Raw genomic sequence first — 22355 nt, forward strand, 5'->3', positions numbered from 1 at the left:
CTAGCTACGGCGGTCCTAAACCCGGCGCCGGCCCGGTGACGGAGGAGGACGAGGGTGAGAATGCTGAAGTCCCCCCTCGGTCGAAGCCTGTGTAAATGATTGCTTTCCGAGCCAGCGATGTCTCATCCCACATCTGGAGGTGTTTAGGCCCTCCACTTCCTCATTGCCCTTTTCCAACCCATCAGCACCATTAAAGCCACAAGCGTTGCCATTCTGGGGGAGTAACCCAGGAGGTCTGGGGGGCGGTGGTGGGGCGGCCCCCCCATATAGCGCTCACCGCCTAACGCCGGATGATAAGTCACCTCGCCAGCCCGTATTGATTGGGGTCCTCCGGGCTTATACTAAGGAGAGAGGGGAGGTGAGTGATTGTGTTATACAGAGAACATTATCACTCCGCACAACACAACACACCGCTCACTGACGCTCGGAGGGCAGCAAATGGAGATCACCGTCCAGCGCTGGAGTATATGACTTGACTCAGTGAAGCGCCGAGTACAATTTGAAAGCCAAATAGTGTCTCAGTGCACGGAAGAGACGGTCGCCGGGGCGATCTCTCTTCTTCTTCCTTTTGGTCTTGAACGCGTTTTACAAAACCATGTCTGCTCGACCTGGTTTCTCTGAATTCACAACGGCGCCAGATGAATGTTTCACTGCATGTGCTGCCCATCTGCTGGGGCAGAGCAACAGAACGGAAATGTGCCGGACATCAGTTGCAGTCTCTCTCAGATGTGTGGTGTTTCATGATATCAGATGTGTGGTGTTTCATGATACCAGATGTGTGGTGTTTCCTGATATCAGATGTGTGGTGTTTCATGATATCAGATGTGTGGTGTTTCATGATAGCAGATGTGTGGTGTTTCCTGATATCAGATGTGCGGTGTTTCATGATACCAGATGTGTGGTGTTTCCTGATATCAGATGTGTGGTGTTTCATGATATCAGATGTGTGGTGTTTCCTGATATCAGATGTGTGGTGTTTCATGATATCAGATGTGTGGTGTTTCATGATATCAGCTGTGTGGTGTTTCATGATATCAGATGTGTGGTGCTTCATGATATCAGATGTGTGGTGTTTCATGATATCAGATGTGTGGTGTTTCCTGATATCAGATGTGTGGTGTTTCATGATATCAGATGTGTGGTGTTTCATGATATCAGATGTGTGGTGTTTCATGATATCAGATGTCTGGTGTTTCATGATAGCAGATGTGTGGTGTTTCCTGATATCAGATGTGCGGTGTTTCATGATATCAGATGTGTGGTGTTTCATGATATCTGATGTGTGGTGTTTACTGATATCAGATGTGTGGTGTTTCATGATATCAGATGTGTGGTGTTTCATGATATCAGATGTGTGGTGTTTCATGATATCAGCTGTGTGGTGTTTCATGATATCAGATGTGTGGTGCTTCATGATATCAGATGTGTGGTGTTTCATGATATCAGATGTGTGGTGTTTCATGATGTTAGCAGGGATCTGGGTCGAGTCGAGGACGGCTTTGTTGAAGACGGTAGATCAGTCCTTGCTCTTAAAGCAGCAGATGGATAAATCTGTCCTTTATGGGAATTTAAATAACTTTTACAGTTTTATCTTTGTCTATTTGTTAGAGAGGAGATTTATGGCCGAGGGCCCCAGCTCCACCGATGTTTTATCTGCCTGTCTGCAGATTAAATCTGGATCAGTTGTGGAGTGTCTCGCCCTGAATGCCATAACCCACAATTGAAGATGATCTCACCTGCAAAAAAATCGCTTCAAGTCGACGCCAACAGCTGAATGAATGCACCCTTTTTTACCCTGCTACTCTGTCTCTTCCCCGGTGCTCTCTCTCTATCTATCTCCCCCCCTTCCTCGCTCTCCTTCCCCTTTCCTTCCCCTCCCTCCCCCCTTCCTCTCTCTATCTCTTCTCCCTCGTTCCCCAGTGATCCTATGCTCCACACAGTGCTAGGCCAGTAATCAGTGAGTGTATCAGGATCTAATAGACTCACACAAGCCTCCCTTATCAGCCAGGTGCAATCTAGGCCTGCTGTGCTTAACAAGAATTAAACATTTTTCCATGCTGCTGCCGGCACTTTAATTGATTGATGCCAAAAGTTTAGAAAATACCAGGCTGCCAGGCTGCTGGTGAGGGCCTCTCCGCCCCGGCCGGTCCCTCAGAGAGAGGGGCCCTGGATTGGAACTGGCAGATCGCATTCTCGGCATCAGTCGGCCCTGTCATCTACGCATGGGTGTGTGTGTGTGTGTGTGTCTGCCACGTCACACGTGAGCAGCGCCTGAAAGACACATGTAGTCAGGAATCAGGGAATCAATAGAACACTTAATGAACAATTAGGAGAACAGCTGTAGGCCTGTCAGAGGCCCATCTGTACACAGCTCTGAGCTGGAGAGAGGGGGGTGGGGGTGGGGTGGGGGAGGGGGTGGGGGAGGAGGCCTAGGGATGTTGAGTACCACACCGCCTCAGGTCAGTACCACACCGCCTCAGGTCAGTACCACACCGCCTCAGGTCAGAGTCTCCCTCTTCACATCTAGAGCCAGACCTCCGTATGTAGCCAGGCTGGCTTCTACCCCACCCCACCCCACCTCTCCACCCCACCCCACCCCTCCCCACCCCCCCATCCCACCTCTCCACCCCACCCCCCCTCCCCACCCCCCCACCCCACCCCCCCACCCCACCTCTCCACCCCACCTCTCCACCCCACCCCCCCTCCCCACCCCACCTCTCCACCCCACCTCTCCACCCCACCTCTCCACCCCACCCCCCCACCCCTCCCAACCCCCCCACCCCACCCCACCCCTCCACCCCACCCCACCCCTCCAACCTACCCCACACCTCCATGCCACCCCTCCACCCCACCCCTCCAGCCATGCCCTCACCTCCCATTAGAGAGAGGGCCAGTAAAAATATGGAAATGGCACCAGACATCCTTCAGGTCTCGTGTCAAGGGAAAGGATCGATAAATTTGACAGTCCGTGGCATTTAATTAAAATGGCCGCCGGAAGCGAGGCAGTTTGTTTTTCTCTGCAGAGCCGGGGCCTGTCGTTTATCGCTCAAATGAATATATAAGTGTATTCATAAGCACCGTTACATTAAATCCTCCTTACTCTTTCAAACAGGGTGGAGGGCTCAGACCCTCGCCAGCGCCAATCACCCCGGACAGATTATATTAATGTCATCCACACACCCCCTCACCTCACCCCCCTATGACTTTTAACATATTCCTGACGCATAAAGAGATATTCTCTCTCTGTTGCTGACAGATGATAGTTGGGGGACAGTGAGCTCTCTGATTCGCTCGTCACTGCCAGCGGTGACCTTCCGTGTCAATCGGGTGGAGAGATAGTCAACAGTGAGGGGACACTGGGCTGGTGGATCGGCTCAGTCGTCGCCTGCGTCCGGCGGTTTCCGTGGGGACGGCGGGGTGTTACTGACACATGTTATGGTTAACTAAGCAGCGGGAGTCTGAACCAGGAGGGGAGAGACCAGGTCTGATAACTGACCTTGGACACTCTTCATCGTGCTTTATTAAAACTTCATTTAAAGAAGAACAACGACGAATGTCTGCAGACTCTCTCTATCTTTCTATCTCTCTCTGTCTCTCTTTCTATCTCTGTCTCTCAATCTTTCTATCTTTGTCTCTCTGTCTCTCTTTCACTCTCTCTCTTTCTTTCTCTCTTTCTCTCCCTTTCTTTATCTCTCTCTCTGGCTCTTTCTATCTCTTTCAATCTTTCTCTTTCTCTCTCTCTCTCTCGTTCTCTCTCTCTCTCTCCAGCCATAATGGATTGGATGAATCCATTATGCACCACAAGAAAAAGTACAGCCTGAAACCTGCTTAAAAATATATTTTTAGTACTGAAAATTAATGCGTTCACACAAGCCACTGAATCATGTTAAATGTTCTTTTTTAGTATATTAGGTATATGTGTTGAGAAGCCCTATATTTCAACAGAGCGTTGGCTCAGCCTTCAGAGTAATGGCTGTGTTAATTTATTCATGATTGGAGCCGTGGTGGTGGTGGTGCGGCACTGGTGTTTTTGCGATGGCTGTTGTGTTGTTTTACAGTCCTTTACCCAGCCGGACACCCTCGTGTTTTCACTCCAGGTGTTGTTCTGTCACCACTCTAACCTCTCCCTGTCTGGCAGGTTTACATGTCAGCCAGGCGCTAAATCCTGCACTTTTTGGCCCTAGTTCTTCAGGCGGATGCACACCGACCTGACCGAGCCGCAGCCTACCTTGCTCGCTCCCCGACGGTACATCCTCCCCCCCTTGGACGATGGTCCGCTCGTTGCTAAAGTGTTTCGAAAACCAAATGATTATCGGGCGTATAATTTTTTATAATTCTAATTTCTGGAGTATTAAAAAGGTGAGATTACACCATCAGGTAGAATCTTTAATGCAGGTGCTGATTAAGTTGATTCACGGTGGCAATTATGTCCAGATCCCCTTTAATTACCCTGGGTTTTACTGTGGCTGAGTGGTAATAGAACAGAGCCTGCAGAAGGAGCAGTTTTACATGGAGATGAGATGAGTATGCACACACACACAGACACACACTCGCAGACACACACACACTCTCACAGACAGACACACACGCTCACAGACACACACACACATACAGCATACATAATGGGCATTCTGTAGTTTTATGGAGAGCAGGTCTGTGAAAGCAGGCACAATCTCAGGTAAGGCAAAGACTGATGCTTCTACACGACAAGGAGCGAGGTGGGACAAGACAGGTGGGGGAAACCGTATGCCTCGAACACACACACACACACACCACACACACACACACACACCACACACACACACACACACACACCACACACACACACACACACACATTTGCCACACCTCTCAACCCCAGAGTGCTGGGGAACCGAGCCGACAGCTCCGCTCCCTGCCTTCATCCGTGTTCGCCCGCTCCGGAAGCTTCTGCTTAGTACAAACTGACAGAGGACCGGCATGCCTGAGAGGAGAGGGGGATGAGGAATTTCGGTGTTCCTCCACATCACCCCGGAGACGCCGGATCGCTCCCCGCCCGGCCCAGACTCCCTGTCACCGGGAAGGGAAATGGAAAGCAGCACACATCCGTTATCTAAATGTTAACTCCAGTGTCCTCCTTGTTGTCACAGCCAGGCAAGGTTAGCCGACACCAGCTAGCCCAGCTTTTCCTACGAGTCCGTCTGTCTGTCCGTCTGTCTGTCTGTCTGTCTGTCTGTCTGTCTGTCTGTCTGCCTCGAACCTCAGACAGGAGGGCGCTCGTGACGCCAAGCCGGGGAACACCACTAAACCCGGCGCTAACTTTTCTGCCTGGCTCTGAGAGCTTGTTTCACAGTTCAGCCGTCTTCAGCTGGCTCTCTGAGGTTGGTGCTGAGGCGCACTGAGGGGTGACACGGGAGCCCCCCCGGGGTGACACGGGAGCCCCCCCCAGGGGAGCCCCCCCAGGGGAGCCCCCCCAGGGGAGCCCCCCCAGGGGAGCCCCCCCAGGGGAGCCCCCCCAGGGTGACACGGGAGCCGTGCGGTGGAGCGGTGAAGGGGACAGGGTGCGAGACACAAAGCGTGGACGCGGATGGAAAAGTCTTTATGCTCCGCCGGCCGCGAGCGGATATATATTTATATATATTTAGCCCTGCGGACGCCTGGTACGGAGATGCAATTTCATAGGCTCATGGTACCTGCTTGGAGATGCATGGCATGCCTGAGGAGGGGAAGGGGCGGCAGGGAGGAGGAGTGTGGAGGGGGTCTGGGGGTGTAAATCTAGCACTGATGCACCTGGCGTGAGGGTGGGGTTGGGTGGGATAGATACCTGAGCCCTGGCCCTGGCTTTAAACTCACATGTGCACACCCTATATCTACAGCTACACACATTCACGACACACGCGCCTCATTTCGTGAATGAACAACATCACCCGCTTCCAAATCTGCACAAAGCCACGGCTTCAGACTAACACTGCAGGATGCTGCCAGGTGTCTGTGTCCTGTTAGAGCAGATTTCATTCCTGTGGACCCCCCCGCGTTCCTCTCGTCCCTTCAGCCTGGAGGGGATTCTGAGAACACAGTTCTCATAGAGAACCATATCACCATTAGTCTAATGAAGAGCTGCCTCGCTCTGAGAATGCAGCCAGTCAAATCTGGTGAAATTAAGTGTAAAGGGTGAGAGGTGGGGAGTCAGGTGGCTGAGCGGTTAGGGAATCGGGCTAGTAATGTGAAGGTTGCCAGTTCGATTCCCGGCCGTGCAAAATGAGGTTGTGTCCTTGGGCAAGGCACTTCACCCTACTTGCCTACTTGCCTCGGGGGGAATGTCCCTGTACTTACTGTAAGTCGCTCTGGATAAGAGCGTCTGCTAAATGACAAAAAAAAAAAAAAAAAAAAAGTAGACAACACACAGGGGACTGTGCTGGGACGATGGAGTTTTCATGAAGGGTGCACACACACACACACACACACACAGAGCCCGTCACAGCTGCAGTCGAAGAACTTGCATGTTGATCCCAGAAAGGTCCTTCTTCATTCCAGTCCTGTTCCTGTTGATCCAGCGCAGCCCCCGGGCTGTGTGACACTTGCCATTTCCTCCGGTGAATGACACCAAACTGAAGTCTTTATTCAGCGTCCCCCAGCCCCCCGTCCCCCGTCCAAGGAACAGAAGGATGCCTCTCAAGGATTCTCTTTCATCTGAGGAATTTGCTCGGCTGCGCAGATTAGATTTTTTAGGAATCTGCAATGCCAATGACACGATTGGCAGCTGTGTTAAACAGGAGGGCATGGTTCGGGGTGGGGGTTAGTGTGTGTGTGTGGTGTGTGTGTAGCTTTATTCAGCCTCTAGCCACTTATTGCATTTTCCCCAAGCCCATGACTCATTAATCAAATATTCATGCATCCCTGTAAATACATGGTGAACACAGGAGCCACACACAGGCCAGGGCCCCCCAGGACAAACGCTCTTTCATGTCAAGGCCTGAGTCCCCCAAAACACCCCCATTCCATCCATCCATCCATCCATCCGCCCCAAACTTTCCCCAGCAACCCATCTTCCAAAGCACCAGAATGCCAGCACATTGCTGCATACTTGATATTCCTGCTCTCTGTTCACACCCGCCCCCTCAAACACACACACCCCCTCACACACACACCCTCGGCTGTCCCCTAAAAACAGCCCTGTATGGATCCAGTGATCGGACATGAGCGTGTAAATGCTTCCTCTGTGCGGTGCTGCAGGTCCTTCATGTTGTCAGTGAGGATGAAAACAGACCAGTGGTTCTTCCTCCCCATCCATCCTCACCCCCTTCCCCTTCCCCCCACCAGATCTTTGCAGGGCCTCATAACACAAGAATTTGTATTTGTTCATGAAAACAGCCCAGTGTTGCTTGAAGCTTGTAGCCACGGAGAGATTAACCATGGCAACACTGCGCTGCACGGAGGGATGCTCTGGTGTGTCTCGCGGGCGGACCTCAGCGGGCGGACCTCAGCGGGTCAGCGGGTGACTTCTCCCACCACTCTGTTTAATGGTCTGTGGAGGTGGGTAGCACGTATGATTAGTTTTAATCTGTTACTTTTGACTGGGAAAGATAGGACTGAATGTTTCTACACATCACTGACGCTTGCGCTGGAGAGACAAACAAGTAGTTTAGTTTTTTTCCATTTCTAACCATCTCCAACATTGTGAACAATGAAGGCACCTGAATCAGTCCAGGGACATTTAAAGGTTTAATGCCTTTACTCAAGTTTGCTGCACAGCAGGGGGAGAATCAATCACTTGCATTAAGATTTACTTTGAATACATTTGGCAACACATGAAATTTAGTGCATTGACAGACCAGAGTTGGTTATGAACCGGTTAAAAATAATTGTAAATGTTTTTTGCAACTTTATAATTCAGTTATTTTTACAGCAGCTTGTGTCTGTAGGTGCACTGTTTCGTAAACTATCAAATTGCTTTAGAGGTAAAAACATTTTACTGTGTGGTTGAACTTAACTCCCAATAAAACAATTTGAAATGAATCTGAACAGAATTAAACTATTTAAACCAACAGGACAGAGAGTACCTTCTGAACACTTGCTGCATCGAAATACTTCACCTAACTAAAACAGCGTTTGAAAATGCATCTTCCTGTGGGGTAAAACCTTGAGGTGAGAAGTCGTACGACCTCAGACCAGCGTTCCTTACTCAGGAACTAAAGCTGTGAGTGAAGCCAGTCATCTCTTCATACTATAGGTGAGTATTTCTATACACTAACAAAGTGTATCAAAGGCTCGTAGGGAACCACGTCTTCAGTCTCCCATCCCTGTGGAGCAGCTGGGAGTTCACATGAAGGCAAACATGATCAGTCTGGCACCATATTGTCGTAATCTGTATTGTACATAGTGCAGCATGGTACCATTTACAATCCGCCAGTACATCAGTTTAAACACACCACACAAACACACACCCGTGTCTTGTGTGGTCCCAATCCACCAAAGAGGGGGATGTCAAAAACAATCACATCTGTGTTTAAGGGCTTCAGTACTAGAGTAGGCATCATAAATTGTGGGTAGTCATGATCAGGGGAACAAAAAAAGAACTAAACAGATTTAAGTGTTGTTGGGTAAGTGTTATTCAGAGACAGTAACGCAGTATATAAGGAGTGACTGTCTCAGTCGTGGAGGCTCGTCCTGCAGTTTGGCAAAGTGACCTTTTCATTCGATCCTTCCGGAAACCAGAAGTCCTTGGCAGTGACCTTTGACCTCTGCGCAGTCCGTCAGAGAAGAACAAAGTCTCCGGCGGTGGCCGTGGTTCTCTTGGTGTCCCGGATGAAAGGCCACTCTCTCTTCTCTGGGGTCACGGCTGCAGAGAGGTCGTAGTCTCTCCCGTGGCCCGGCATGAAGGTGAACGCTGGGTACTTCTCCTTCGCTGATGGCTTCAGTACCTGGAACACACACAGGATATGAGATGGACCCCTGACCCCTGACCCCTGCCCCCAGGTACGTTCAGCTCTGAGAAGTGTGACAGTAGGTTGTTACAGAAGGCTCAGGTGCACGTGAGGCTGACAGCAGTCAAGGCTGTTTCAGACAGGCGAAACTAACTTGTCGTCAACCTGCGCTCATTTACAGCTAAATGGGGCCACCTACTGGCCAACCCCAGCACTTCATGTGGAACTCAAAATGTATTTATTCAGGAGGACACCAAGAACTACGTCCTGTGACTTCACTATGCATACGAGGAGCGTTCAGGATGTTTACAGAACGCTCTGTGTGTGTGTGTGTGTGTGCGTGCTCACCTTGGCGAGCTCTTGGCTGATCCTCTCGTAGTCATGGATACTGCGGGAGTAGAAACCCAGGGTGCAGCTGGGATCCATCTTGCTGAAAGGCATCTTCTTTGGCGACGGGCAATGAAAAGACTGTGGAGAAACCGCCTTCAAATATGTGGACCAACCGCCGACATTAGGACGTCACAAGTGGGTTTTTTTTTTGCGGCCGGAATGATCGTTTTGAGGTTTACTAAAACGCTTTTGTGAAAAGCCCTTCCTGTTTTGTCTGTTGTCGGGGAGGGGAAATAAAACGATGGCGTGATCGATGTTTTCCTGGCTTCTGTCACGTATGAGACTGTGCCCCCCCCCGTCGCCTGGGCGACAGCATCAGGTGAAGTTCCAATGCAGAGGTGTGTGATAGATGCAGCTTTTTATGTGCGAGTCCTGAAATATTCAGGCTCCACATCAGCCCCAGTGTCTGAGCCTGGACTTCCCATAATTCCCCTCTGTGCCCCCCCCCCCCCCCCCCCACACACATCTGAAAACCAGATAAATCAGAGGCTGGGACTCGGTAATTGAGTGGAGAGCCTGCTTTGAGATTCATACCCTTAAGTACTAACAGAAACTATTAAATCCACATTACTGGAGCTGAGTGAAGCGCTGTGTAGTCTGCTCTTACCTGAACAGGGAAAGGGCTTGAGCTGCTGACGTCCACAAAACACTGACAGTAATGAGGGTCCATGTAAATCAGACTGTCATCTGGAAGGACAAAACAAAAGACAAGTTATTCAAAAAAACATCCGATTATTACCAGTGGCCTACCCTCCAATTTCTATGCAGAACAGCTCAAAGTCACCCGCTAGTGACACTGTTGGGCTTTTCACAGTCAAATATGCCTCCCGGAAGATTCCGGCTTTTTAATATCTACCTGGGAGGATTAAATTCTGCATAATCGAATGCGGTTCTACGAGCGCATTTTTTACACGCTGCACAAAGAGGACTGTCATTAAATTTTTGTGCGGGGGGAATTACTTTTACAAACACACAATTATATTCGGCCATTTGCATATGATGAATGCGTGCTGGCGGGCCTCCTTGGCAAGCTGCCCTGGCAGGATGTATTGCTTGTCATTTAGACATCATCCCCTGCCGTATTTCAAATTGGTAAAATGTAAATGCGTAAATATTGACTGCCAAGATGTACAACTGAAGGTTCCTCCTCGCTGCTGAAGGTGATGGAGAGTGGGTCACTTTGGGGCCACAGATTACATTTACGCGAGCCTCCTATGGAAATCAATTACAGCCCCAAGTTGGGGAGGTTTACCCATGATGAATGAGCCAGGCTTTGATGGGTCAGAGAAAATAAAATAAGTCCTGTTTCACCCCACTCTTCTCCATTCTCCCCTCGCTAAACAGGAATGCATTAACTTACTTTGTCTTTTTATACAGAGGGGACATTATGCAAAGTGATCTCCCCCCTCCCTCGTCTCCCTCCCTGATTGGTGGGGTGGACGCTAACCTTGAAATCCCACAATGCAGCAGGCTTGTTTGGGCTTGCCCCCGATGATGCCGATGCAGTACTCCAGACTCAGGATGCCCTGGGACACACACACACACGTTCGTTGGTTTCCTTCATTGGACGCAAAACCCGTAAAAATCTGAGGTTTTCCGTTCGTTAGCAACATTTCAATCTCACAGAAACACAAGCGGTCTGCATCTGGGTTGTCGTCAGTCCAGCTCTGACCCTGACCCAGGAGAAGGGTGAGAGGTTCCTCTCCCGCTCACCTTGACAAAGTTGAAGTACTCTGGGTTGGTCTTCTCCCCTCCCAGACGGACTGGGATGAGGAGGATGACGGCTCGGCTGTTGGTGAGGGGCGGGGCGTCGCCCGTGACTGCGTGCTGTGGACCGGAGACCCTGTGGCTGTCCAGGACATCAGCACTGTACACTGGGAGCAGGAGAAACACCACTGAGCTCAGACATATCTCACTGCTTTACCTCCTAGATCAGATGAGTTTGTGGGAGTAATCCGAAGGTTGCCAGTTCGATTCCCGGTCATGCCAACTGACGTTGTGTCCTTGGGCAAGGCACTTCACCCTACTTGCCTCGGGGGAATGTCCCTGTACTTACTGTAAGTCGCTCTGGATAAGAGCGTCTGCTAAATGACTAAATGTAAATGTGTGTGAGGGGGGACTCTGCAGGGTCATGAGGTCACTTGGTGATCTCTGTACTAGCTCCTTACACTATTATTTAGGGGTGCTATACTTTAAAGCTAACATATTTGCTTCTAGATTCAAGATGGAGGTACTGGTGGTGCTTTGCACTTCTGCCTTCCTTTTTCACCCCCCGTAACTCTGCCTCTCTCTCTCTCCCTGTTTGTGACGAGGGGTCAAACTGGGCGCTGAGCCCAACTCTGCCATGAAGAGGCTCATCTTTCATACCTGAGCAGTCCTGTGCCACGTAAGCAGTTATTCCTGCCAGACCAGGATCTGTGGCCTCCTCTACAGCCTTCCTGAGTTACAGCACAAAACAGGGATAAAAGAGAGAGTGAGAAACGTATAGTTTTAACCTCCTGACATCCCCCACTCAGAAACACACCAATTGAGTCACGTCGTCCCTCGCGGTGCCAGACCCACCTGAGGATGTGTGCCACCACGGCGGGCCCGTACCAGTCCCCAGCCTGCCTCCCCAGCCCCAGGCCCAGCCGCACCAGCCTGTGGAGCCCCAGCTGGGCTTCAGCGACGTCCCCGAACCAGCTCACCAGGGTGCGGTGGTACACCTCCCTCAGGTGGACGTCAGCCTCCTCTGCCCCGCCCGGGGCCTGGAGCCGGGGCTTGGGACCTGGGTCCCGCTCCCCCTGGAGAGAGGCTTCCAGGGAGGCCACCAGACGCTTTGCGGCGCTGGTGGTTCTCGTTTCGGTGTCCAGTGGCTGCAGGGTCAACGCCTCCGACCACCTCCAGTCTGCGGAACACAAGGAAGGAGTCGTGATATTCTAGTTGTCATTTAGCTTCCGTCGGATCTGAGCAGGCTCAGACAGTGTCATCCCTTAGATCAGGGGTGTCAAACCCTGGTCCTCGAGGGCCAATGTCCTGCATGTTTTAGATGTTTCCTTTATCCAGCTCACCTGATTCAATTAAATCGATTGTTATAACGACCATTCATTCGAATCAGGTGAGCTGGATGAGGGAAACATCTAAAACATGCAGGACAGCGGCCCTCGAGGACCAGGGTTTGACACCCCTGCCTTAGATCAAAGTCAGTCTACTTGAGAAGTAAAGTGATGCCTTAAATCTTCATCTGTAAGGAAACTTGCCAAGCTTGAGCTTAAATCAAAGAATAGGGAGATCCTATAGTGTAAAAGTCCAATTATAGGGTAGTAGTGTCCAGTATTTCACTTTTATAGTATTTGACTCCAACAAACAGTGGGGACCCCTGACTGGTGATAGTGGGAGGGGCCAAGGCCATAAAAGGCGCCTGACTGGACTAAAAGGCTTTAACAAAATGACCTTGCGAACTGAATCAAAGTGAAATTGATCAATAAATATCTTTAAGAGGCCCTTAGTGATTTTATAGAGAAATATCTTTAATGACACATTTCAGATTGGATGGAAGAACAAGTTAGTGCTTGAATATTGTTTTCTAAATTACTGCATAAAACTCACTCATTGTATGGGCCGAATCAATAGGTTTTTAGGTGTGGTTAGACTCATCTTACACGGTATGAGACACAGATGCTCACCCTGAACAACACTCAAAAACAAGGACGAAAATGTTCAGTTTCATTTTGAGAATCATTGGGAGAAAATCCAAACCTCATCCGTAACCGTGGTGAATCACACGGATATCCGTTTGCCCTCGACCCCAAGGGCTCAAAACAAGACACATGACTCATGGGAACATCTGGGAGCATCTGTTCCCACGTTCCAAAAACACGTTCCTTCCACAGGAACCCTCCCCACCCTTAGTTCTGGTTCCACTGACCTCTCCCAAGGAAATGTAGAACCAGGGCCTGGGCCAGCATCATCTGCCCCGCTCGGAGCATGCAGCCCCAGCCGCAGTCAGATGTCAGCGAGGAGCCAGGGAGGGCGGGGAACTCCTCCCTGTACGTCAGCCAGAGGCGGGATGCAAAGTCCCTGCGGAACGCCTCCACGTTCCCCGTGATGAGGTCCTCTTCCGGCGCTGCCGAACTGTCATCCATGCGGCCGTCCTTCTCTGGAGAACACAGGAGGGCGTGGTTCATCACAATAACCCTGACCCTAGTTGCAGGGCACACAACAAACTAGTAGTATCCACCAGCCAAATGCTGGTAAAATAAGCAAGCGGCTAGTAGATTTGCGTCACCCACCGAGCCAAAAAACGATGGTAATCTTTTTTTACCAGTTTGAACATTCACTAGCCGTTTTGGAAGGTGAACAAAAAAAGGTTTGGCGTTTAATGGTGCCGTTTAATCCTTGTGATGGAGAGAATGTTTGTGTTTTTAGGGGACACTGCTAGCGGTTACCTTCATTCTTGAAATGATAACATTTTCCCAGAAGAAACACTGGGGAATTCCTGCTGAATGTAGTCTTTGTCTTCAAGGCCCAACCTTAAAATCAAAAATTGGAACAGTTAGTCACAGACCTGAAGTCTCCACAACATGGACACAGGCTCCTAGATCATTCACACAGATTGGCACATAGGCTATTCAAACGGAGGGCTGGGAAGACGTCCTTGTTGAGCAGATTATATCATGCACTTGAAAGCCTGAGTTGGTAATGACTGATTCTAATCATAAGACAACCTTGTTGTCTGACGATAAAAAACTGTGTCACGTGCTTGGTGACATAATCGGCGAAACACTCTTGACAAGAGCTCAAGATTTGCAATGCTTGTTTTGTATATGTTTTTATTTTATTTTTTATTTGTTTTATCTACATACATGATATGAACCGTAACTCGTTCCAGCCATGACAGTGGAGAATGAAAGATGAAGATAAAAGACTAGTATAGAGGCACGGGCCTCTGCTCGTGTTAAGCAGCCTGAGGGGGTCATGCAGAAATACCCATTTGATGCACTTACTGTACTTCACATTGTGCCACGCTGACATGAACTTGGTTTTCAATTTCTCCATCTCGTCGGTCCCTTTATTTTCCATTTTGACCACAGGGGATTGGAACCCATCCCAGCGTGTCCTGCACAATTCACACACAGATATTATGAATTGTAGCGATTTTTTTTTTTTTACCGATCAATTAAGTACCTTCTGCTACTACAATACCAGCTGTTTTGCCGACTGCTGATTGCTGCGCCTATTTTTTTCTCTCTCGTTACTAGAACCAGAACTAAAAAGGCAATGACAACCTATTTTACCTCAGCTAATACAGTTGACAAAAGTCTACCATTTGCTATCTTATTATCAGCCTCTATCTCCAGTCAAATTGCGGTCTAAGACTGCGGTGACAGCATTACAACCTCCTGTCTGAATGTGTGTAGGTTAATCAGTTAGCTAGCTAGCGCGACGGCTATGCTAACCCTGAAGTGCCGAGCTACCAAAACACTTCAGCTCTTCATAAACAGATCTTTGATTTGCCTTGAATCTTGAACCTCAAACCATACTTATATGTCACTTAAATGTACTTACTTTGTAGCCTGACTTGCCAAGTTAGCTAGCTGTTTACATTTTTGAGGAAGCAATTATACTTTTCTTTCTTTTTTTATAAAGACAGGCACGAGACTCTCGCGGTGTTTGCGTCACATTTGGATGACGTTCCATCCGTTGCATCGCGAGGCTGCCCTTTAATTTGATAGCCTTGCATTATCTGCAGTCTGGATATTTACATTACATTTACATTTAGTCATTTAGCAGACGCTCTTATCCAGAGCGACTTACAGTAAGTACAGGGACATTCCCCCGAGGCAAGTAGGGTGAAGTGCCTTGCCCAAGGACACGACGTCAGTTGGCATGACCTGGGAATCGAACTGGCAACCAGCCAACTGACTCCCCCGATGTGTTAACATTAACTTTATGTTCCCAGAATGCTTTCACAATTAAAAAAAAACAAAACGGATAGATTATGAATGTGGAAGAGACTTATCTTTATCAATTGAGTTTATACGTTTTATCATTTGAATTTCATAATTGTAAATAAACGTATGCACATATAACTAAAGGCGAATAAACATACTTGGGTTAATGTCTGTTTATCTATGTATCTATGTCCATACATCCATCCATGTTAACTGCTTCTCTGGGTGTGTTCGAGCACTTTTAGGTTACTTACGGTAACAATTCCATTCTCCCTTTCCACGCGTAGCAAGGCGATCTGGCAGCCGAGTGTGTAAAGCCTGCCTGGGAATCTGACTCCGAGTACATCAGCGGCCATAACTATGGCTGAACGCCGCGCCTTCGCCCAGAAAATTAGCAGGTAAAGGCGTTACTCCTTATTTAATCTGCACGGGAGTATGTTCATGGTTGTGTGTTTCAAAGCTTGATTATATCTGGGGGTTCGTTTCGTTATCATCTTCCAAAGAGACCCAGCCAGCGAGCTAGCATCTGGCTAGCTAGCTAGCCAGGCAGATCAAAGATGCCCCAACACCAGACCCGCCCAGCGAGAGTAACGTTTTCTACTCGTTTTGTATGTCTGTTATTCGATTGCATGTGTTATCATGTGTTTTTATCACGCGACTAAATGAAATAGTTCATTTGAGCGAGCTGCAGTAGTACATCGCCGTTATTGGGTTGAGGGGCTTTAATCTGTGAGGCTAGACAGTTAAATTATACGGATGGATGTCTTGCATTGACTGTTTGTCACCGTTGTTTATACTGAGGTTGACCCGAGAGCAAAACGTCAGCCCCGCTGTACAAGAACGGTGCTGGAGATTTTCCATCTCATCCAAATTCCCTAATCTTCCCATCCAAAGTTTCTGAATGAATTCTCATCACATAAATCCATAATAGGGAAGAACAAAAGGCATTGTCTAATTCTGATGTGCTTTACATGGTTAGATGGCTAAACAATATGCGTTGGTAAATTGGGTCACATGAAAAAGGGATTACACGGCACTATTTTATTAACTTCGGGGTGAACTGGGTTATGTATTACCGCACAAGTAGACAGTGTCAAACAACCAGGACGAATAGTTTTACTATGCTGTCACACACACGCACAGTCTATGGTGCGTGAGTTCAACTTCAGACCTCGATGCCCCACTTCGCCACCGAGTACAGTTGGGGGGGGGGGTTCATCTGAGGTTTTGGGAAAACGTAGACATCTGCCTGGTTATTTCTCGCCTGATGGATTACGTGTGATGATTTGTCATATTTGTGTGGTGTTACAGTGGCACATACGAGTATTGGCATTGCACAGGGAGAGACTTTGAAACTTTTTGAAACTTTTTTTCCCCCTCCGGTTGTTGGTGCCAGCTTGACTGTCCTTGGTTCAGTAAGGAGTTGGCCTTTCCCAAACAGAAAGCATATTGTTTACTCCCTCTTCTCTTTAAATGCCAACTCAGTCTGTGCATATTTGAATTACAAGATACAGAACTGTTAAGGGTTTGTCTTGCTCATGTCAGTCATACTATTTGTGTATAGTAATGTAATGTAAATGTCATGTATTTGGCAGCTTATACATTTGAGCCACAGGAGCAAAATTATATACAATCATAGTAGATTTGTTCTCTCCAGATCATCATACTTAGATTTGAAAGCTTCGCCAATGTTTGTAGCCGATCTGCCCCTCAGGATGGAAAACAAGGAGTCTGTTTGGTTAATCAACTTGTCCCTCCTGAGTTGTGACCGAGCTAAATAAAGGTCTGAACTGAGCCTGCGGAGAGGACTGTGGAATGTGTTGAGGGTTCACTGCCTCCGTCTCTTAGCTTAGCCTGCTGAGGAAGGGAAAGGCCCTCCACTGCCTCTGTCGCTACGCCAGGGTTCGTCCTGAGGAGGCAAGCGATCTGGAACGCTTCTCAATTCTCTTGATTGGTACAGATATGGATGTTGTTGACCCCTCTAGCCTTGACGGTGTGTCGTCATGACAGTCTTTGCTTCTTATCAGAGATGCCCCCTCCCTCCCCTCTGGGCTTCTCCTGGTTACTGCTGCGTAGCAGCTTTAGTTCAAGGCAAAACAGAGAAGTGGTTTTGATGTCGGTGATGATTTAAAGGGACTCTGTGGCAGCAGTTGCAGACCAAGCTCTTTGTGATGACTGAGGTCCAGAGACTTTTTATTAGCTCTCTCTGTCTCCTCTCCCCCCCCCCCCCCCCCCCCCCCACCATCTCTGTGGTGTGATATACGGCTGTGTCAGAGGGGGCATGAAGGCCAGACAGAAGCCAGGCAAGGGAGACCCCTCGGCTATAGTAGCCATAACACTAATGTTTGGAAACACAACAGAAATGCTGCTCTCTTCCACGGCCGTGTCTCTCCCAGAGTGACCACTGCAGTCAAGGCAACTGGCCTTGGCTGTTTAGCCATATATTCTGGTCTTCTCTGCATTGCCCTCTTTACAAAGGACGGGGTGTGTGTGTGTGTGTGCGTAGGTGTAACCCCAGCAGGTGAGATACGGCTTGAGGGCCCTGTATATCAAACACCAACAAGGACTTGGCGAGATTGACTACTACACGGTCTTACTTGTGTAATCCCTAAACCATCCACTGCGCGACAACGCCTGTGACGCTAACTCCCGCTGTCTCCTCGTCTCTCTGCAGGACCGTGGCAGCAGAGGTGCGCAAGCAGATCGCCGGTCAGTATGTGGGCTCCCCTCAACTGCTCAAGAACCTCAACGTGGGCGTGGCCGCCAGCAACGCAGTGAGTACTTGGGGTTTTTGGCGAGAGGGAGGGTCGGCGCGTGTAGGCTGACCTTTAACCTCGCCTCTGTCAGTGTGTGTATGAGAGGCTAAAGAAAATTTAAGCTCTTTGAGTGCTGCTAAGGTAGAAAAGTATGGGAGCAAGTCAGTGACAATGTTTTGAATTTTAAAAGGCATTGAATACTTAGTATAGAAATTTTAACACCACCAAAAAAGAAATTCAGCAGCCTGAATTTTGTTCTATTTGAATTTCTGAAGCTTTAATTGTATTAATTTTTATTTGGGGGAACTGAATTTTACTGAGCAACCTGAATTTCTGAACCTTGAATTTTTGGATCTAAAAAAGTAATACAAATATATCTTAACATTGTCGCTGATTTGCTTCCATAGAAAAGCGCTGTATGTAAATGCAGTCCATTTTAACCGCATTCTTCACTTCTCACCTCATTGCGGGTGACACCCTTCTTTAACTCTTAGTTGTGTTTGTCTGGGAAGACTATTTGGTTTTAGCATCCCTGTGCCAACACATTGCCCCAACGCTATCCCCACCGCAAGGCTAAATAAGCAAACATCCTTCTTAATTAGGCTGAAGCCAGCTGTTAATTAAAGTGTGACTGAATTGCGTTTGTTCCAGATTCACCCCCCACCAAACAAGCTTTTAGTGAATAGAAATAAGTCCCCTTGGGTTCATCATTTTTGAGCCAGGCTTAAGCCTGTAAAACCATTAGTGGATGCTGTTGTGCTGTTCCTGCCAAAACTCACAATTCCAGTTTGGGTGGCTTCAAAGCACCCTTCCTATGAGATATATAAGATATTGCATTTTTTTTCTCCATATTGTTTGAAATTCCTCCAGCTGGAGAAGTTGACAGGTGGTTTGTTTCTGTTCGATCAAATGTTCTCCCATCACTTTTTATGCCCTCTCTCTCTCTCTCTCTCTCTCTCTCTCTCTCTCTCTCTCTCTCTCTCTCTCTCTCTCTCTCTCTCCTCTCCTCTCTCTCTCTCTCTCTCTCTCTCTCTCTCTCTCTCTCTCTCTCTCTCTCTCTCTCTCTCTCTCTCTCTCTCTCTCTCTCTCTCTCTCTCTCTCTCTCTCTCTCTCTCTCTCTCTCTCTCTCTCTCTCTCTCTCTCTCTCTCTCTCTCTCTCTCTCTCTCTCTCTCTCTCTGTGTGTGTGTGTAGGTTCCTCTCACAGAGGCGGTGGAGCCAGTGGACTTTGAGGAGTACCTCCTCACCCACCCCCCCATCATCGAGTCTGGACCCCTGCGCGACCTGATCGAGTTCCCCCCCGACGACATCGAGGTTCTCTACACCCCCAGGGAGTGTCGCACCGTGGGCCAGCCCGTTCCTGAGGAGGGGTGGGTGTTCCACCAGACTCAGTGGACAGTCACCATGGGAAGGGAGGAGGGCCTAGAGAACCTGCAGAACCTCCTTTGACATGGGAGTCCCAGAGGACAGGCCTACCTCAGACAGGCCTCAGCCCTAACACATCGCCTGAGAACGTTTCAGTGCGATCCACCCCTGTAGCACATTGGGTCTAACCCAATCAGAGCCTGGGCTAACTGGATGTTTCCTCTTATCCCCCTGTAACCTGATTACACTAATAAATTCCCCCCAATGATGAATAAAGCAAATAAGCGTTCGGCTTGGATCACATTACCATCAGTCAGCCTGCCCCTCTTGCTGATTGGAGAGAGAGAGACCCCTGATCGGCCCGGTGCTGTAGATCTCAGCTTGAGGCTGTTCTGCAGGTTTAGCATTAACCTCCTCCTCTCTGGTTTTCGTTTTAGAACTCCTGTGAGCAAAACAAATCGGTTTAGATATTCATTTATCGCCTCGGCTGTAAAGCTTTTTAATTCTAGAGAATGTTAGTAGGAATAAATAAAAACATTTTAGAGGAGTTTTCCGTATTTATTTGGACTGTCTGGATAGTTTGTTTGTTATGTTTATATACTTGTAATGCTGAAACCAAATGGCCCTTGGAAAATCAATAAACAGAACTGAACTGATAATTGATTGGACGGCGGTGCTAACTGTAATGTCTGTGGACTGACGATGGTGTAACGCTTCTCTATCCTGCAGGGATACCGATGCCCATGTCAGAGACTGTGTCAGGTCCTACACTGAGGACTGGGCCATCGTCAACAGAAAGTAAGACTTCCTGCTGTAACAAACTGATACTCGTAAAGTTAACCAACCAGCCTGTAGCACAACAAAGTGTTGCTGTAAAAATGGATTTGCCTTCATCGCGTAGGTGATAAGGCGATGGAGGGGACAGTGCATGCAAAGTAGCTTTGTGTACAACCCGTCTATGTTTGAGCTGAACTGTTCCACCATTACGACCTACTGCAGCTAAACCTAGATAATAATAATAAGCTTGCTTGTCTTTGCGTCAACAGGTACCACAAGCTGGGCACTGGCTTCAACCCCAATGCCCTGGACAAGCAGAAGGAGAGGCAGAAAGGGCTTCCTAAGCAGGTGTTTGAGGCGGATGAGATGCCTGACAGTAATGCCTACCAGGACGACCAGGTAACTCCAACACTACCAGCACACTGTTCTGTTAAAGCTCCCAAGAACCTGTATGGCCCTCTGGAACTTGAATCTCAAACTTGTGTGGTTGTGTGTGTGTGTTCCAGGATGACCTGAAGAGGAGGTCCATGTCCATCGATGACACCCCGCGGGGCAGCTGGGCTTGCAGCATCTTCGACCTGAAGAACTCTCTCCCAGACGGCCTCCTGCCCCATCTCCTCGACCGCTCCCCCAACGAGGAGATCGACCGTCACAACGAGGAGCAGCGCAAGGCCCAACGCCACCGCGAGCTGTTCGCTCTGCACCCGGCCCTGGACGAGGTACCTACCGTTAACACTGTTATCCTCCCAAACACGCATTCGTCATTCCCTTAGACAGAAAGGTGTTTAGATAAGCCGATGTTTTCGATGCGTGTTCCCCTGTACTCAACTGAACTCTGCAACTCCGTTGATGAAGAGACGGACTAAACCCTTTTCTCCGTCATCATGTTCAGGATGAACCGATTGAACGCCACTGTGTTCCCGACGTCCCTAAAGAACACTTCGGCCAGAGGCTACTCGTCAAGTGCTTGTCTCTGAAGTAAGTGGAGGACAGCGTCACATTGTGTGGACGCCACAGCGTGACGTCACAAAAATGTTATTCGAACATTCCAATATAATATTTCTCTATGAAAGACAACTACGCGACAAACTTTTTAGTATGGCTTCAGAATGTACTAATTAGAAGGCTAGCAAGTGACATTAGCATGGTTGTTGCATTGCTTTGAGTATAATGCTAGGTAATTTAGCCCGGCAGCTAACTAAACTAGCTATATTTGGAACTCGCTCCTTAACAGCTCCTGTTAACCCTTTCGTTTTTTCCCCTTGAAGGTTTGAGATTGAAATCGAGCCCATCTTTGCCAGTCTGGCCATGTACGATGTCAAGGAAAAGAAAAAGGTAAGTGAACTTTCTTCAAGGCTGCTCGGCCCTGATTTGCCCGGTCATTCTTAAAAATCATTAAAATTGTTTGTGAGGCCGACGTGAATTAGATGAGTGCACAATAAAAGCACTTTATGTACTTGTCCTGTAATCCTATCCCGACTGGACCTATACTGTGATGCTGGTGCAATTGGACCCCCTCAACACCCCCTGAAACTCCCTAGTCCTCACTTTGTCTGCCGAACACTAGAGGGTAGCAGTGACCGTTATAAACTGTCCTTGTGATCGAGCATACTTGTCTGTTTCATGCACACCCTTGTGCTTTTTGACAGTGAAGTATGCTCTTCATCACAGACATAGTCAGGGGTTTCCATTTGACAAACAAACAAAGCTCCAAAAGAGCCAAGGTTGAACAAAGCTTCCTATAGGAGCGGATATACACCGGATATTCACCAGTCACAATCTCTCATGCTACTCCCGTGTGGCCCACATCTCCGGCAGATCTCCGAGAACTTCTTCTTTGACCTGAACTCGGAGCAGACCAAGTCCATGCTGCGTCCCCACATCCAGACGGCCGCCATCTCCACACTGGCGCGCTCCGCCATCTTCTCCATCACCTACCCATCCCAGGACGTCTTCCTCGTCATCCAGGTGAGGCGGGTGCCCCTCCCCTGCCGTTGGGCGGGATCGTGTCGTTCGTGTCCATGCCTGTGTCTCTTGAGGGTCCTCTGCTTATTTACATTTAGTCATGTAGTAGACGCTATTATCCAGAGCGACTTACAGTAAGTACAGGGACATTCCCCCCGAGGCAATGCACGGCCGGGAATCGAACCGGCAACCTTCTGAGTAATAGCCCGATTCCCTAACCACTCAGCCATCCGACCCCCTTATGTTGTTCCTCCCCTGTGGTCTGTGGT

The 22355-nt window shown here is 48.7% G+C and overlaps 2 protein-coding genes across 3 annotated transcripts in view; one reads left to right on the forward strand and one right to left on the reverse strand.

Annotated features, from left to right (window-relative positions):
• Positions 1 to 7687: 7687 nt before the first annotated feature.
• On the reverse strand, positions 7688 to 15508 carry atg4c (autophagy related 4C, cysteine peptidase). 2 transcript variants are annotated; one of them, XM_062452452.1, is made up of 11 exons: positions 15480 to 15508; positions 14278 to 14390; positions 13720 to 13803; positions 13200 to 13430; positions 11855 to 12179; positions 11660 to 11730; positions 11006 to 11166; positions 10740 to 10818; positions 9900 to 9979; positions 9251 to 9370; positions 7688 to 8899 (listed from the first exon to the last, which is right to left on the reverse strand). In XM_062452452.1, the coding sequence occupies exons 1-11, from the start codon at positions 15491 to 15493 to the stop codon at positions 8732 to 8734; spliced, it is 1446 nt and encodes a 481-aa protein (XP_062308436.1). In that variant the 5' UTR covers positions 15494 to 15508; the 3' UTR covers positions 7688 to 8731. The 2 variants fall into 2 exon arrangements, with proteins under 2 accessions (XP_062308436.1, XP_062308437.1); XM_062452453.1 differs by lacking the exon at positions 15480 to 15508 and adding an exon at positions 14840 to 14964.
• dock7 (dedicator of cytokinesis 7) overlaps positions 15478 to 22355 on the forward strand; it is a 39357-nt gene continuing 32479 nt past the window's right edge. Inside the window, 9 exon segments of the mRNA XM_062452443.1 lie at positions 15478 to 15623; positions 17900 to 17999; positions 19174 to 19349; positions 20074 to 20142; positions 20391 to 20520; positions 20628 to 20840; positions 21014 to 21099; positions 21390 to 21456; positions 21940 to 22089. Coding sequence (XP_062308427.1) covers positions 15586 to 15623; positions 17900 to 17999; positions 19174 to 19349; positions 20074 to 20142; positions 20391 to 20520; positions 20628 to 20840; positions 21014 to 21099; positions 21390 to 21456; positions 21940 to 22089 — 1029 coding nt within the window. The 5' untranslated portion in view covers positions 15478 to 15585.

Source organism: Osmerus eperlanus, chromosome 26 (assembly GCF_963692335.1).
Source record: "Osmerus eperlanus chromosome 26, fOsmEpe2.1, whole genome shotgun sequence".
Classification (NCBI taxonomy): domain Eukaryota; kingdom Metazoa; phylum Chordata; class Actinopteri; order Osmeriformes; family Osmeridae; genus Osmerus; species Osmerus eperlanus.